We start from the raw sequence: 17,687 nt of genomic DNA on the forward strand, positions 1-17,687 counted from the left end.
ATGCCACCGACGCTGCCTCCCTTTCCGGCCGATGTGGTCCTGTGATTGAACGGTGCTTTGCCATTGCCAATAGACAACGTAGAGATATATATACCTGTGTGTGTATATATAAACATACACTTGACTAAAAGCATAAACACATGAGATTCCATGATTTAACATGATTTTAAGCGTATTGAGAAATGGAGGCAAAACAAAAAATCATAGATTCCAATAGATTCCTCGACGGGTAGGAGCTATCTTGAAACGAGAAGGTGTGGGTAGCCATCTGCCTGGCCTTGTGATTAGTGAAGCAACCCACCAGTTTTTGTCCAGTATATTCTTCTTTTATTTCCTCTTTAACCTCAGTTTTGTAATCAGGCTCGGATGATAACGGTGCCCACCACCGGCGGTTAGGATTGGGTTTTGGGGGATCAGGAACAGCACAAGCGATGGGTAGACATTGAGAAGCCAAAACTGGTAGCAAGTTTTTAATTGTTTAACCATGGGTATTGAAACACGCATGCATGGGTGCGAGTTAGCTAAGAGACCAGTCAAATTGTGAGAATATAATACAAAGTGAGAATGGAGAAATGGACATATATATGAGAAAAGGTAGGTTTTCCTTTATTAGGCAGCTGAGCTTTACCGTCTAATGCATTGGTGAAAGAAGATGGTACTGTGTAGAGGAAGATAAGAATTTCTATGGTAGGGTATCGATAAACACAAATGGTTAGAAAACTATCGCATCTAGCATTTAAATTATAATTAATGAATGTATCTCAAGATAGAGTTGAAGTTCATTAAATGACACATGGCAAATTGCAGGGGAGACCACGCATTTTTGAAATCTGGCATCAACACAATGGTGAAAGCCAGATGACATTACGCATGGCGACGTGCAAGCCAAGGTTGACTGAAGTTGGTTTCCAGATAGTAGGTCTGGTCCACACCATAACTTAAAGAATAAATAAATTAATAAGCCTTCAGAGCTCCACACCACCGTTAGTCGATAGTGGAGCAGTGAAACATCTCGAATATTAGGTGTACGTACTCTATTATTCTCTCTCTCTAAACTTAGCTAAAACTCTTACCTTTTTCTTTCATTACCAGAGCCTTCTATAATTTAGCATTCTGTATAACTAAGAAGAGAATCCAACAACTATAAGAATCTTAAAAGTAGTCTGAATGTTTCTTTATTAACGAATTTGTACCTCTGGAGATAATATATATATATCCTTAATTATTAAATTCATTTGATTCGTATTAAAAAAAATAAGATACGGAAGCACACATTCATTACATTACCAAAATTATATGAGCACGTTTTCCTCCCTTCCCAACGAACAAGTCTTTTCTTTATTTCTTACATATTGATGTTTTCAAGCCACCTTTTACACGTGAAAATGGAAGTCAAATATTTCCAGAAAAAAAAAGGTAAACCAATTTCATTCGCATTAGTCCCCTAAATCATCAACAATGTCATTCGCACGTGACATTATATTTTAATGTAAATTATGTAAATGATCATTAAACTATGCATATGATTCTTTTTCAGTCATTTAATTATAAAACATTATGCTAAATATAATTTATATCATCGACTTATTATATTTTAATAACTCTTCCAATATAATTTAAAGTCACATTGGAGATTAATTTTTAAGTTAATTTGTCACATTATTATTTCATTGAAGAGTTAACGATGATTAATAAAGATTTTATCAAAATATTATAAGTTGATAAGATAATTATAATATAACATCTCATAATTAGATGACCTCAAGAGAAACTTATATATAATTTTAGTGATTATTTGTCTAATTTACCCTTTTTTAAAATAAAAAAAAAGTAATATATCATGTACTTTAAATAAATATATATTTATTAGTGGAAAGGAAAGTGGGATAGGCCTTCCAATGTAGCATTCAAAACAAGGCGTCTCTGTCTATGAATGGTCAAAAAGGTGTATGGCACTTGCATTGATTTGATGTCCTTTAAATTTGGGTGTGATGGCCTCATGGGACCAAGGTAGCATTATTAGGGGACTTTGAAGGAAACAGGCAAGGCTTTAGAGCTAATATATATTAGTATTACATGAAGGGAAGAAGAGCGAGCATCTCCAAAGGAAGAATAAGCTGAGAGAGGATTTTCAAGATATGGTTCGGGGGTCAGTACTGTGTGGGCAAGAAGATGAGATAGAGCAACTGTCAAGAGAGAGTAGTCAGTACAGTCTATCCACTGGGATACTTCCTTCGCTTGGAGGCAGGAGTATCCGTAGAATCAAGCTCAGAAGCTATATCATTTCTCCTTATGATCGTCGTTACAGGTCCATATAAACAAAGTACCCCATGCTTTTTTTTTTGGCTTGTTTCTCAACTCAAGTGTCCATCATGTAGGTCATCAAATGTTATATGCTTTTGCTTTTCATCTAGGAGTGTATTGGGAAAACCAGTGCATTGAATCTCGTGAGCTTGTGTTTTTGGAAAACTTGTCCTTTGTTTGCTTTTTATTTTCTTCTGGTTTTACAGTTTTGAAATTTCTTACCTATAATATTATATGCTTTTGCTTTTTCGACCGAAAAGAATGATCGGTGATCAAAGTTGAGGGCTTGATGTGTCCATCCATATCTTTAGTGGCTTTCCTTTTTCCACCTTTTCAAATTGAATCCGTGTTCCAATTGGAGTTGTTTTGTCATTACTTGATGCCTGTGAAATTTCAAAGGAATAATTAGATTGATCCTTGCAGGATATGGGAGACTTTCCTGGTTCTTCTGGTCATCTACACTGCTTGGGTTTCACCCTTTGAATTCGGGTTCCTGGAGAAACCAGATACACCACTCGCTGTTACTGATAACGTTGTTAATGGATTCTTTGCCCTGGATATCATTCTCACTTTCTTTGTTGCATACCTCGATAAAGCTACCTATCTCCTCATCGATGACCCGAAAAGGATTGCTTGGAAGTATGGCAGTTCCTGGTTGGTTCTAGACATTATATCCACGATACCATCCGAACTTGCTCGGAAGATTTCCCCTAGGCCATTACGCTCGTATGGCCTATTCAACATGCTTCGCCTTTGGCGTCTTCGCAGAGTTAGTGCCTTGTTTTCAAGGTAAAAGAGCTTTTTCACTTGTTGAACTTTGTTTATTGTCTGGACTTGTTTGACGTGAGGTACTGTTTGTTTCGACAGATTGGAGAAAGACAAGAACTACAACTACTTTTGGGTTCGATGTGCCAAACTTATTTGTGTGAGTACAACAGAAAAATGAATTGGGAGATGTTATCTGAAATGTTCATGGCACTTATGGAGCTTTGGATGGTTTTTGTAGGTTACCCTTTTTGCTGTTCATTGTGCTGGATGCTTCTATTATCGTATTGCTGCAAAATATCATGATCCTGGAAGAACATGGCTTTCAGATTCTATGGGAAACAATTTCCACGAACAGAGCCTTTCTATTCGGTACGTGACATCCATATACTGGTCTATCACTACACTCACTACTGTTGGCTATGGGGATTTGCATCCCGTGAATACTCAAGAGATGATATTCGACACTTTCTACATGCTCTTCAACCTCGGATTGACTGCGTATTTGATCGGGAACATGACAAACTTGGTTGTCCATGGAACTAGCAGAACTAGAATATTCGTGAGTGATTCTTATAGTTTATCTGGTTCGCATTCGCACCAGCTTGTGTTCATCTTTGATAATCTTTCGTGTTTTTGGACTCTCAGAGGGATACGATTCAAGCTGCTTCAAGCTTTGCTAAGAGAAACCAACTGCCACCTCGCCTGCAAGATCAGATGCTTGCACATTTATGTCTTAAGTACCGGACCGATTCTGAGGGGCTGCAGCATCAAGAGACGCTCAATTCCCTTCCCAAAGCCATCCGATCGAGCATTTCACATTATCTTTTCTACTCTCTCATGGATAATGTGTATCTGTTTCGTGGGGTTTCTAATGACTTGCTGTTTCAGCTGGTAATCCACTGCGAACTTGCTAAGCTTTTGTACTAAAATGTATGTGGAACATTTTATATATATCTTCGTAATTAAATGTTGAAGGTCTCAGAAATGAAAGCTGAGTATTTTCCTCCAAGGGAAGATGTCATCCTACAGAATGAAGCACCTACAGATTTCTACATCCTTGTCACTGGCTCTGTGGTAGAATATAGAACACTCTTTCTTGTCTTGTCCGAAATTTTGGTATCTGGTTTCAATTTAAAATTTCTCTTTAAAAATGGACACTGATGTTTTGTTTTGCTTGTCAGGAGCTATTGGTCCGAAAAAATGGAGTTGATCATGTAAGTTGTATCAATCAATTCAATAACCATGAATCGGCTCTAACCGAGTTAACACCTTCTGTTTTTCAGGTTGTTGGAGAGGCTAAAGCAGGTGATCTTTGTGGTGAAATTGGAGTACTTTGTTATAGGCCGCAGCTCTTCACGGTTCGTACGAAGCGACTATGCCAACTACTACGACTAAACCGTACTACGTTCCTTAATATTGTTCAGGCCAATGTCGGAGATGGGACCATAATCATGAACAATCTTCTCCAGGTATGCATGTTGTACTTCACAAGGTAGCCCTTTGCCTAACGTAATCCAATCCTTTTAATCATGGAATTCTTTTTGGAGCAGCATTTGAAAGACATGGATGATCCAGTTATGGAAGGGATTTTAACAGAGACGATGAACATGCTCGCTCGTGGAAGAACGGATCTGCCTCTCAATCTTTGCTCTGCCGCACTCAGGGGAGATGACTACTTGTTGCATCAGCTATTGAAAGAGGGACACGATGCTAACGAGTCTGACAACAATGGAAGAACACCTCTGGTTTGTGAATTTCTTCAGCTTTTGGTTTTGTTAAGACCCCAAAGTACAAAGTACTGTGGTGCTAATCTTTTAAGTTCTTTATTGTGATTGTTTTCGATAAAATCAGCATATAGCTGCGTCCAAAGGAAGCGAAAACTGCGTTCTTCTCTTACTAGATTACCGCGCTGATCCTAATTGTAAAGGTATTAATCCTACCAATTTTGCTTAAAGCAGTTGATCTTAATTTTCTTTAACTGGAGCCAATTCTTATAGTTTTTATTGGCTCATTACTATATTTGGCAGACTCAGAAGGAAGTGTACCACTTTGGGAGGCAATAGTAGGTGGCCATGACCAATTAGCCCATCTTCTAAAGGAAAATGGGGCAAACATCAATGCCGGAGATGTTGATCAGTTTGCATGCACCGCAGCCGAGCAGAACAACTTGAACTTACTCAAAGAAATCATTAGTTACGGCGGAGATGTCACACTTCCTAGGTCCAATGGTTACACAGCTCTTCACGTTGCAGTATGCGAAGGCAACGTTGAAATAGTGAAGTTCCTGTTGGAACAAGGTGCCGATATCGATAAGCCTGATTTCCAAGGTTGGACACCAAGGGACCTAGCTGAGCAGCAAGGGCACGAAGAAATACAGACAATATTCGAATCAGCGAGTAAAAAGAAGAAAACTCCGCCTATCAAATCGATTCCAGAGAAGCAGGAGACACGCTTCCTTGGGAGGTTTACAAGTGAGCCAATCATCACTACTGCAGACGGTACGGATGGATCTTCTAGAGGTCAATCCCGTCCGAGGCGTACAACTAGTAGCTTCCACAACTCTCTGTTCGGAATAATGTCGGCTAAACAAAATGTGGAGAAAGATTTAGTATTACCAGTTCATCAACCAAAGGGTGTGAAGGATGATCGTGCAACTAACTCAGCTAGAGTGGTGATTAGTTGCCCTGAAAAGGGAGAGACCATTGGAAAGCTTGTTTTGCTTCCAGGGAGCTTTGAGGAATTGCTTGAGATTGGTGCTAAGAAATTTGGGATATTTGGTGGTAAAGTGATGAACAAAGGAGGAGGTGAAATTGATGATATGGAGGTGATTAGAGATGGCGACCATCTGGTTTTTGTGAGCGATGGTCAATTGCAACAAGAGATTAACACCCAATCTCAATTCAATAAGTCTTCTTAGAGCTTAGGCTATTGCATGTATAGGTACATATTTCCTGGTATCTTGTCAGTACCATCCACAGCTCACAGTGTACTGCTCACAGTGTCAATTGCAATCATATGGAACCAGCTCTCATACATGAAGGTAATTGCAGATATTACTCCTTACATTTCTACTACCATGCTTGCTTTTCAGTTCCTTGGATATAGCCTTCCACTGCTCTGCGGTGGCAAAGTCGCGGTGGCAAAGTCATACTGAAATCAATGGAACTCCAAGCTTACAATGCATTGCCTAGTGATCAACCTGCGTATGGAATGTTGAAATTCCTACAAAGTTTCGAAAGGGCTCTTTTGCTGGTTGTCATACTTCTTACTGCAAGACTTCATTGTGGTAACAGAACCTAGAAGCAAGACGCTCTCCCTAGGATCCTCTAAGCTAAGATACGATTCTAGAGAGAAAAGGGTTATGTTGAGTACCATGGCTTATTTGGCTTGTTGCTGGATGTAATCCTGATGTACACGTACAACAACTAAATCCTGAAAAGGACATGCATGAACCAAGAAATGAGCAGCAAATGTGGCAAACTCGGATGGGTGTAATGGAGGTTTTTGTTTATTTTGTTCAAAACTACCTTCTGCTTCCTCAGATTATTAGCAATGGGTTGATGAAAATGCCTGGTAAATCCTTAAAGGAAGCCTATTACCTTAAAATGACTTTGGTAAGGCTGCTTGTGTTGTGCTCTTTTTTGAACTACGTAGCGGATCCTGTTATAAATGCCAAAGTTGAAAGATTTGAAGTCTCAGAGTTCAAACTCAACATATCTAATGCTTCCCAAGGTTCTCGTCCGATAACGATGATTATGTGTGCAGCTAGAGTCTACATCCCACATAACTGGAAACACAAGAAGCACAATTAGTCTCCAAATTAAGCAGGGATCTGTAGTTTGCGTTATTAAAGCATCATAATATCATCGTCCTGTTTCCTAGTTTCATGTCAGAATCATAATGGTTGAAATACAACCAGAATTGTTGTCTCTCTCTTTGTTTCAGTTTCAATCAGATGATATATAATTTACCTTTCTCAACAGCGTAAAATTCGTAAAATATCGAGAGAACCAACATCACGAAAACGGGGGAGGCCACTTCCGTTGCTAATAACTTTCCAGATGGTTGATGCTTTAAATATGTCTTCTCCAAAGCCTTGTTTTGAAATATGAAGCCACGTGTAGAGAGGGTTGCATAGTATTTATTAGGAAGGGGCATGGTAAGATTTTTTGTTCACCCGACTCGAGATCAAAGAATCATCCACCCGAGACTCAACGTTATTCGACTAAAATAAGATTTCATACGACCCGAATCTGACTCGATGTATAATTTAAAAATCCGACTTGACTCGACCCGAAATAATAATAAAAAATATTATTTTCATTCAAAAAAATAATGACTTGATTGAAAAAATAATATTTAGAGGGGTATTATTGTAATTATACTTAAATATATATGGTAAAATTATAAATTTTTTCGGGTCAGATCAGGTATTTTCATCCTAAACCTGAATCTGACCCGGCCTTAAAATTTTTTAAAATAATTCGATCCGATCAAGTTAGGTTCGGATTCCATGTCCATCTCTACCATTTCTCTCTTCGGATATAAAAGACCTTGCCACTTTTTTAGTCTTGCTTTATCAGCGACTTGGTGTATTTTTCTATCTTCCAGATGCTTTGATATTAGGAAAAGAGATGTTGACTTCCGGTATTATCGCTTACCAAGAACATGGCCATGTATTATATTCGATCTTGCAATCATACAAGAGATTCTTCTGTCCAGAAGCCACGTGTAGAGACGGTTGCATGGTATTTCTCTCTTCTGATATAACAGAACTTGCCACTTTTTTAGTCTTGTTTTATCAGCGACTTGGAGTATTTTTCTATCTTCCAGATGCTTTGATATTAGGAAAGAGATGTTGACTTCAGGTATTGTCGCTTACCAAGAACATGGCCATGTATTATATTCGATCTTGGAATCATACAAGAGATTCTTCTGTCCATTTGAACCTTCGTTTGAGTTGCATTCACTGGTATCTTGTCAGCACCACCCACGGGTGATGCTTTACTAAATTTGTTCCATCATTTGGACTTTGGCACTACTTTAAGAATACCCTAAACTAAGTTACGGAGTATACTGGCTAGCTCCTCAGTCTTATCAACCTTCCAGCAATGAAGTTCCAATTCTTTGTTCTTGTTCTGTGTATATTGGCAGAGTTGCCTTTGCTAATAACTGCCTTTATAGAACCTTATGAAATGTACCGGACTCAGCCTGATTCTTCATTGGTCTTTGCGTACAACCGGTCCACTGATATTCAAAAGCATTGCAGTTCTTTTCTAGCCTCAGCATCTGCACTAAAACCAGATGATAACATGGGAAGTAGGCTCAAGAATGAACTCTCCTTTTATCTCGGAGATTGGGACCAGGAAACTGATGATGCACCATTGATACAATTCGATGACGATGGTGCCGTCGATGCAACTTCCTTACTCAAGTTGGCATCCTTTGAAGTAAAGGATGTCAATTCTATCCAGCAACTTAACAACACTGTAAGCCTCGGAGGGGTTCTATCTTTAGGCATATCCAAGGATAGTTCATTCGCTTACAATGTCGGCCTAGAATCCAGGATGAATCCAGGTTCATCTGTCGTGAACATTGTTTTCGAAGGGGTTTATATGGAGACACAGGAGAATGGAGGTGAACGTTTGATGTGTTTTGTAGGAAGTTCATCTTCATCTTTACCTTCTACAGAAACATGTGACTGCGACGAGATCTCGGAGCTTCGAACTAGCCGTGTTCCTATATGCTTTAAACGCCGTCGTTTTGGTTTCTTACAAGATGATCATGTTTTGCTTGTTCTACGCTATCCTAAAGTCTTCAATTTGACCCAAAGAGCAATCCAGGGAGAAATGATAAGTCTAAATAAACAAGGAGAGACAAGGTACTTCAGTAAAGTCAATATCTCATCTCATTTGAGTGGCAACTCGATATACGAATTTAGTTCAGAATTGATCCGCTCTACAACTTTTGATCCACCCCCTTTCCAAGATGATTTTTTGGAAGATGGTTTCCAGATGTTTACTGCTAGAGAATTCTGTCAAGTGCTTTACCATTCTTCCGGTGAATCTTTAAGTACTGCTCCAAATTACAGGTTCAACAACAGCTATAAGAACCAGATCCATGAAAAAATAGGCCCTTTCATGCTCCAGAAGGAGATGCAGGCTGCTGATGGTTCGAGTTTTGACAATGTAAAGCTCATTTTTCAACATGTCAAATGCGAGCAAGATACTAACAGAACCGGCATTGCAAAGGTTTCTGCAGTGCTGAGAGCATTTAACAAAGGAAGCTTTCAACATTTCGAAAGATTAAGAACTGGTCTTTCGGGGTTGACTTTAGCTGCTGAGGGTATATGGAATTCTTCTTCTGGACAGCTTTTCATGGTTGGATGCCAAGGGACGGTCGAATCGGGGTTTGAAGGATGTGATTACGTGATTGCAATGTACTCTCCACGTTCATTTTCCATTAAGCAGAGAAGCTCCTTGTTTGGAGCCATATCCAACGTGAAAAAGGATATAGCTTTGGACAATCCTTTATATTTTAATGCAATAAAAGGCATTGGCAGCAGAGATATCATGGAATATTTACCTTACAATTATTCCAAAATCAACTTGGTCAATGCGTTTGAGAGTAGAACTCTACCTTATCAAATTCTAAACATTGTCAAACAGTGGCTCTTCCAGTATCCGGCTCTGAAAGATGCAGGAGAACCGCTTACTCAGTTGAGCCAGTTGACCAATAATCTTGCTTTAGATGGCTATGTAGTCCCAGATGATCAGCAAATTGCTAGGCCAAAATCTCGAGTCCTCATTCAGCTCGAGTTGTTTACTTTAGGTCCATTATATGGATGGTCTGAACCCAATTTGATGAAGGGAAATCTCAGAAAGAAACCAGTCATTACAAAAGATGATCTCACAAGCTGCCGGTTCTTGAATGTGTCGGTGCATCTCACATTCAAAACCGAGAAAGAATACAAGCAAACAACTTACAAAAATGTCTCAGAATTGTCCCTGGAAGGTCTATATGACCCTATTTTTGGTGAGATGCATTTGATTGCATGTAGGAAGGCTTTGGTTGCGAGTATCGGCTTAGAACGAGGCCAAGATTGTCTTATAACAGTTAAAATTCAGTACCCGCCTGTAAACTTACAATGGTGGCAAAAACCAATTGTCAAGATCACCATCAGAAGCCAAAGGAAAGAAGATGATCCCCTCTACTTTAGCTTGATTACCATTCGTACTCGTTTGGCTAATTATCCAGATTATTTTGAAGCAATTGCTGATCGAGCATACTTGGAGGCAATTGTAGGCATTCTACTGCTCACAGTGTTGATTGCTCTCACACGGAACCAGCTCTCATACATGAAGGTAAATGCAGATATTGTTCCTTACATTTCTACTACCATGCTTGCTTTTCAGTTCCTTGGATATAGCCTTCCACTCATATTTGGAACCAAAGTCGTATTGAAAACAATGGAACCCAAAGCTTACAACTCAATTCCTCCAAATCATCGTGCATACGGAATGTTGAAACTTGTTCAAAGTTTCGAGAAGGCTCTTTTGCTGGTTGTCATACTACTTACTGCAAGACTTTTCTGTATGGTAAGGGACTCTAGAAGCAAGACCCTCTCTCAAGGGTCCTCTAGACAAAGATGTGGTTCAAGAGAGAAAAGGGTCATGCTGAGTACCATGGCTATATACGCTTTCGGATTTCTGATTTGGTTTGTTGCTGGTTATTATCCTGATGTACATCAGCTAAATCCCGAAAAGGACAGACATGGACCGAGAAATGGGCAAATGTGGGAAACTCAGATGGATGTAATGACGAATTTTGTTTACTTTGTTCAAGACTACTTTCTGCTTCCTCAGATTATTAGCAATGGATTGATGGAAATGCCTGGTAAATCCTTGAAGCAAACCTATTACCTCGGATTGACATCAGTAAGGCTGGTTGTGATCTTCTTTGACTATGTAATGGATCCTATTACACATGCCAAAGTGGAAGATATTGATGTCGACTCGAGTTCAAACTCGGCACATCTAACGCTCACCATGGTTCTTGGTCCGATAACCATGATTATGTGTGCAATTAGAGTCTACATCCAGCAGAACTGGAAACACCAGAAACATAGTTAGTCTTCAGATAAAACAGATGCTTGTACTCTGTAGTTTACATTATTAAAGCATTTTGATGTTATCCAATGTGGTATTGTTCTCTAAATCCATGTTGGAATCAATACCTGCAAAACACAAGTGTTGTTGCCGTCTTTGCTTCGGGTTCAATTAGATTATGTGATTTTGATAGAAATGATTATCCACGTAATAATCAATGTGTATTTCATTATTTACCTGACATATTATGAAATTATTTTAGAATATATATTTAAAAAAAATTAATTTATTGTATAATATCATAAAATGGTGTATGTTGCCACACTAATAAATTAATGTCATGATTAACTGTTAAACGAGTAGCATGTGAAAATCAAATCCTCTGACCTATGTAAAAACAATTTCAATGTTATATATTATCGTATGAAAATAAACCCTAGAAAACGAGATATATATAAATGGATGTCCCTTTTTTCCCATATGTATGGGGTAAGGGGGAGGTAAGATAGTAGGCTACCCCCAACACCAGGTTGAGAGCAGCTTCCGTAAGAGACCTCCGAATTATGAAAATGCCCTCCGTAAGACTCGATCCCACGACCTCAAGATTAAGAATCTTGTGCTCTACCAACTGAGCTAGATGGTCATTTCAGAAAACGAGATATATATATATATTAAAAAAAACAAAGTTGGAGACAATCCTTGCTCTCCACCCCCAAACCCAAATCAAGTGCATCACTAAGTATTTTTCGCCCTATATTTTTCCTTGTTTATTTCTATACAGGGATTTAAATTAAAGTTGCGCTTATGTTTTCAGATATGTTACGTTTATTATAATTGAGGACATAACATATATTATTACGATTATTGTGGGTATAAAGGATTTAAAGTGCATTACTAAGTGTCATGAAATTTATTTCAATGTTATGCCGTATCAAGTTACATAATCATGAAAATTTAAAAATCAAATCAACCAAATTAATCGTCTTATATAAATTATTTTTATTATTTCAAATATATTTATGACATATAATAAAAAATGATTATATAAATAATAATTTAATTATTTAAAACATAAGCTAATTAACCGACTTAACTAACCATCTTTTAGGTCATTTGGTCAGTTTAAGCTATCCAATTTGAGAGATTATTTCAACGAGTAATTATCGTTCTTATTTGGTTAGTTCAGGCTTGATAAGTTTTCGCCCAAGTAATGATCATTCAAAGATGGACGTTTAGAGCCGACGTAGCTTTGGTTTTGTTGGTAGCGTTGATGTTTGAGAATCGAGATGAAAGGTGGGAAATCCATTGAAAAATGAAATTCCTAAATTACACCGTAGTAGCCAATACAAAAGTTATTCCATTCCACATGGCTGTCAATTTTCTAAACCTCGGAAGACCATCTCCACAGGACCAAGCCGGCCGGCCGACCAGTCAGTGTACAGTTGGCCGACAACACATGAAAAAGAGATTGAGGCAATAACTAATTACAACCCTTATTTTATTATTATTTTTCAAGACGAATCAAAGGAATATACATACATACATATATATATATATAAAGAAGAAACATATAGATATAGATATAGATATATCCATTATATCCATAGAAGACGATATTAGATTCTACATTAATCATTGTGACACACAGCTACGGGATTAGTGCCCCCTCTCCTCCAGTCGCAGATTGAGAACTTTTGTGATTTTTCTATGCGCTTTCTGCTGGAATTTGACCCACACCGCCAAAACTTTTGGCATACTTGGGCCTCCACTGAGTCCTCCCTCTCACGATCTCCGACCCTTCCTCGAGCCGGAGCAAGTGCTGGCACTCTATTTCACCCGCTTTCGCCAAGTCCCCCACACCAGAGTCCGACACAGTTGTTAGTGACCGCAGCACGCTGTCCCTTCCACACTCCCTCCTATACTCCAGTGTCATGGAAGAAAGCTCGTGACTCTCCAACACTGCCAATGGAGCACTCTGCAACCGGTAAATATTACATTGCCGTTAAATCGCATGGTATTGAAAAGAAAATTAGTGTAGCGTTCACTGGATTAAGTCTACCTCGAGGATCCAGCCAATGTACTTCACATTATTGACATGCTGGTTGACATCCAAGTCACTCCATCTAGGCTGCAAATTAAAAATAAACTGAGTAAGAATGCAAAAGGTGAAACACTTATGAGTGCCATCAGAAGGGTATCAAGGACTTACAGTTAAACCTTTACGCACAAATTCAGCCGTGCTCACATCGAGTTTCACTAATTTCCGGCTATCTTCGGCCACAACAGGATCAGAGTTTATAAAAAAGGGTTCTATTTCTCCTCGGACCTCTTCTGGAATTTTAGATAGCCTTCGAGTCACCTTATTCATCATCACCCACACACTGCATATCACCAAAACCAGAATCCAATCACAGGGAACCCAGGTAAGTCTGTATTGAATCACAATTCGATAATGTGAGATGAATAAGTGGAACAGACTATCACGGAAGAATACAATTGAATGCTCTACCTCGTGGCTCTTGTTAAAATTTCACCAGTTTTATTATCACTGACCAACCAATCCCTTCGCATGCCATTCTTTCCCGATGCACTGACCCAAGTGTCTACTTGAACAACATCACCCCTGCAAGATAGACATAAATAAATCCAAGTGAAAAATAAAGCATCATGTTGACACGCGTATAAAACAATAAACACATGAGAACAGTATAAGTGGTCATATCATGAATGGTTGCTATAAGAGCAAATCATGGGCAAGAAAGTATGTCTTACCATGTAGGATACCGATCGAACACAACCTGCATCCGAGTGACAACCCATATCAAGTTCTTCTTGCACATCTCAGGGGTTGCACCAAAACCTTCTCCAAGCAGCCCAGCACTTTTACAATGATTAATTGCAGTTTCCTGAGGTATATTAATTTAAAAAATCTTATGCAACATAACCACAGGAAAAGCAAGTAATTATAAATTCTAGTTCCTAAAAGAAGTTGTTTAAACATTATATCGAACTGGTGAACCTGCAAATGATTCATTAGCGTTTCTATGGATGCTGTACGATCGGCGCCTATCTCATAAGACCTAATTGCAAAGTTTTGTCGGAAAAAAAGACCATCCTGAACAATCCTCCCAATACCGAAAGGATCAACGAGCATGTCAGGCCGCCTAGGCTTCCAATCAAGCATCATCCACTGTTTCTCAGCAGCCAGGAACATGGTTGTTATAGCAGCAAGAAGCATGCTCCAATCAGGTAACTGATTGATAAATGTCCGGGCAGGAGGGGAGCTCGCACCATCTTCATTCTTGTAACTTTCAACCGGAGAAGTCACAACAGAGGTACCATTTATCTTAGGAGGGGCTTGAGCATTTGCCTTGACTTGCAAACTTCCAGAAGAAGCAGAGTGTTTCGACTTGATACAGCCAATGTTAGTAAATCCACTTCCAAGCTTCTTGTTTTTCGAGTCAGAGGAGACCGGGGAAGAAGTTATGGGAAAAAACGAGGACGTAACAGCAGTAGCAACCATGATTTTGAAAATTAATAATAACTATTATCCACTATAATTCCCTCTTTTGGAATCGAGCTTTTTAGAAAGGCAGCTGATGAATGCTCCAACTGTTTCAATAAATGATAATGAATCAGAATATTTCCAACAAACGCATTAACAAATTCAGATTATCACAAAATCCTCAAATTTTGGCTTTGAATGTTACCTATATAATATTTCAACAAAAAAATAGCATGCAGCATACAATTTAGATTTCTCCATAATTGAACTGAAAACAGAGAAAAAAGTTTAAAAATAATCAAAAGAATTCTTCATTTCCGGAAAGCTGTTAGAAAGGAAGGATTTAACAGAGGCTTGAAAGAAACTATAATGTCCCAATCTTCTTTTAGAAAAACACGGTATTTAACATAGAAAGTCGCTGTAAATATGATACAACTCCTCCTAATTAGCGACGAAGATATGTCTTCAAAAGGAAGCGGAATGAGGGAGAAAACGAAGCAGATCTAAGCTATAAAAGTTTCAAAAATAGAAAAGAATGAGATAGAAAAATAGCAAACAAATCATAAACACGTTTCAGCTTCCTGTGCACAGCTGAACATTCTATCGACGATCTTTTTCATCTCCCAACTCCGTTTCAAGAGAAAATTAAAATTAACAACACAGAAATAACACAGAAATGGAAACGAGAAAATCTTAGATCTCTCATGACTGCCACCATTACTCAACACCTATACATAAAAACAAAATAGACATCCAAACAGAGCAGCAACATTTCCACTAGAAAAAGTAGAAAAATACAAAATGAGAATAAATTTTTAAAAAATAAAAAAACAACCAAAGCTTCCACGTCCGTACCTTCGAGCGAAAAACAAAATGGCGAATCAGTGAAGGAAAATTTTCTCGAGAAAACTATAGCGTTATTTAGGATCTGCAAAAACTTGTGGGTCTTCTACGGCTTGCGATCTACCACGAATTTTCCCTTCCTCTCTATCCCTCTCCTTGCTTTTTGAAATTTCGTTTGGAGTTTCCAAAATCAAGAGAAATGAAGGGAAAATATAAAGAAAAACACCTTCTAATTTTTAAATTATTTTTAAGTTTTAGGAGAGAAGAGAGTATTAAGGGGATGCCAGCGGTTTAATGCATTTGTAGAGAAGTAGAGTCCTTTTATAGTATACATCTGTCTGTTCCTCCCGCCTGTCTTTCTTTTTCATTTCCCCCATTTTATAAACAGTATTTTACTTATTTACTCTTTTGTCCTTTTTAAATTTATCTTTTTCCTTTATTAATCACAATTTATTGCTGACAAAAATGGTTGAGAATTTGAAAAATAAGTTGGGTTAATTGTTCATTTACATATTATGATTTCTATATTATGATTTAATAATTTCATTATAATATATAATAAAAAATACCAAAAACTTAGTAAATACTACTATATGACATTTTTTTTGGAAAAAAACCCCTTATTCATGTATTTTGAAAAGAATGTTTCCCAATTTTTAGCATGACATGACCATGTTATTTGAAATTTTAATGAGATTAAATGTATACATAGTAATAATATATAAAGAAATTTTTTTATTGATTGATTTTTTTATTAAAACTGATTATTAATTTTATTAAATAAATAATAAAATAAAATTATAATAGTTTGTAAAATTAAAATATGTTAAATCACATCTATAGATAGATAATTAAGATATAACAGTTACATATTTTCGGATTAGATCGGGTGAAAGATAAATATTTTCGAGTTGGGTCAGGTTCGAGTGGAGTGTATACATTTTTTAGGTCGGATCAAATTGACCAGAAATCTGATCTTACCCAACCTGTTGTCATCCCTAAGCAAGATAATTAAATATGCATCGATGAGAGAGCGACGTTAAATCCAACTTCGAGGAAAGAGAATATGTGAGATAAAATAATGTGCTACATCAATAGGTAAAATCATTCATCATTTTCACAAGAGAGAGAGAGAATAGGATTTAGAAATATTAATAAATACCAATTATTTGTCAATAATATGTTGGTCCAGTGAAACGATATATTAGATCTATAAAGTAAATTCAAAAGTTTAAATTTTAAAGTTGTGAATGAAACAAATTAAATTAAAAAGAATTATTTATATAATAAACTTCTATCAAAATTAATAGATTAATAAATCGAATTTAATATTTGAGAACAATAGCTTCCAAACTAGAAAATGGTAAAATAATATATTTTTACGACCCTCTTTAAAGATGGATATAAATTGCCAATATATGCTTATGAATTTATGACTTTTTGTATGAAAGTAAATTTATCAGTATTTCTATTCAATATATATATATATATATATATATATATATATATTTAAATTAATTAATTATAAATTTTATTTTATTTAAAAAACTAACATTTCATCTAATTAAATTAATTTATAATTAATAAAACTTTAATTTTAATCCAAACTCGATTTAATAAAACATTAGATGTCACCTCAAACGTGAAACGACAATGAAGCTTATCTTATATAATAATGTAGCTATTAGAAAAATAATAAATAAACACCTATATCATGATATCTTCAACTGTTTTATTTAACCATTTAATATTTCGTTTGGTTGATACTTGCCTGTTTCATCTTTCTGCTTAATCAAATAATATAATTATATAATCTATTTTTCATGCACAAGAATATTTTTTCCCGATAACTTAAATGAAAATTAACCCAAACTATATTGAAGTTAGGTTACAAAATCATATCCGAATTTGATTTTTTTTTTCTTTTATTTATTTACTTGCTTCTATAAATAAATAATGTAGCGAAATTTGACCAGGAAAAAGAGTAGTTGAACAACATGAAACAGAAAGCAATGATCAACACGTCAAATTCATTATAAATTATGCTAAATTTATTTTAGTATAAAAAACAATATTATTTAAAATAACTTTAATTTAAATATATATTTTAATTATTAATCTAATCGTATCTTATGGTATCAATTTTTTTAACCTTGAAA

The 17,687-nt window shown here is 36.7% G+C and overlaps 3 protein-coding genes across 4 annotated transcripts; 2 read left to right on the top strand and 1 right to left on the bottom strand.

The window, feature by feature from the left end:
- Positions 1-2,050: 2,050 nt before the first annotated feature.
- Positions 2,051-6,921, top strand: LOC120150048 (potassium channel AKT1-like). Of its 2 annotated transcripts, XM_039162749.1 has the most exons (12): positions 2,057-2,308; positions 2,728-3,093; positions 3,172-3,229; positions 3,311-3,631; positions 3,718-3,963; positions 4,048-4,146; positions 4,254-4,286; positions 4,356-4,541; positions 4,623-4,663; positions 4,697-4,817; positions 4,924-4,999; positions 5,100-6,920. In XM_039162749.1, the coding sequence occupies exons 1-12, from the start codon at positions 2,139-2,141 to the stop codon at positions 5,987-5,989; spliced, it is 2,607 nt and encodes an 868-aa protein (XP_039018680.1). In that variant the 5' UTR covers positions 2,057-2,138; the 3' UTR covers positions 5,990-6,920. The 2 variants fall into 2 exon arrangements, with proteins under 2 accessions (XP_039018679.1, XP_039018680.1); XM_039162748.1 differs by having other exon boundaries at positions 2,051-2,308; positions 4,623-4,817; positions 5,100-6,921.
- On the top strand, positions 6,005-11,204 carry LOC120149960. Its single transcript, XM_039162675.1, has 6 exons — positions 6,005-6,112; positions 6,178-6,324; positions 6,615-6,829; positions 7,684-7,719; positions 7,906-7,940; positions 8,227-11,204. Exons 1-6 carry the CDS (start codon positions 6,005-6,007, stop codon positions 11,202-11,204), a joined length of 3,519 nt encoding a protein of 1,172 aa, XP_039018606.1.
- Positions 11,205-12,839: 1,635 nt separating this feature from the next.
- Positions 12,840-15,824, bottom strand: LOC120149877 (palmitoyl-acyl carrier protein thioesterase, chloroplastic-like). Its single transcript, XM_039162574.1, has 7 exons — positions 15,541-15,824; positions 14,200-14,792; positions 13,953-14,086; positions 13,690-13,803; positions 13,390-13,561; positions 13,240-13,308; positions 12,840-13,155 (listed from the first exon to the last, which is right to left on the bottom strand). Exons 2-7 carry the CDS (start codon positions 14,701-14,703, stop codon positions 12,886-12,888), a joined length of 1,263 nt encoding a protein of 420 aa, XP_039018505.1. The 5' UTR covers positions 14,704-14,792; positions 15,541-15,824; the 3' UTR covers positions 12,840-12,885.
- Between the last annotated feature and the right edge of the window lie 1,863 nt (positions 15,825-17,687).

The sequence above is a fragment of the Hibiscus syriacus genome, unplaced genomic scaffold (assembly GCF_006381635.1).
Source record: "Hibiscus syriacus cultivar Baekdansim isolate YM2019G1 unplaced genomic scaffold, ASM638163v2 tig00111013_pilon, whole genome shotgun sequence".
Lineage (NCBI taxonomy): Eukaryota > Viridiplantae > Streptophyta > Magnoliopsida > Malvales > Malvaceae > Hibiscus > Hibiscus syriacus.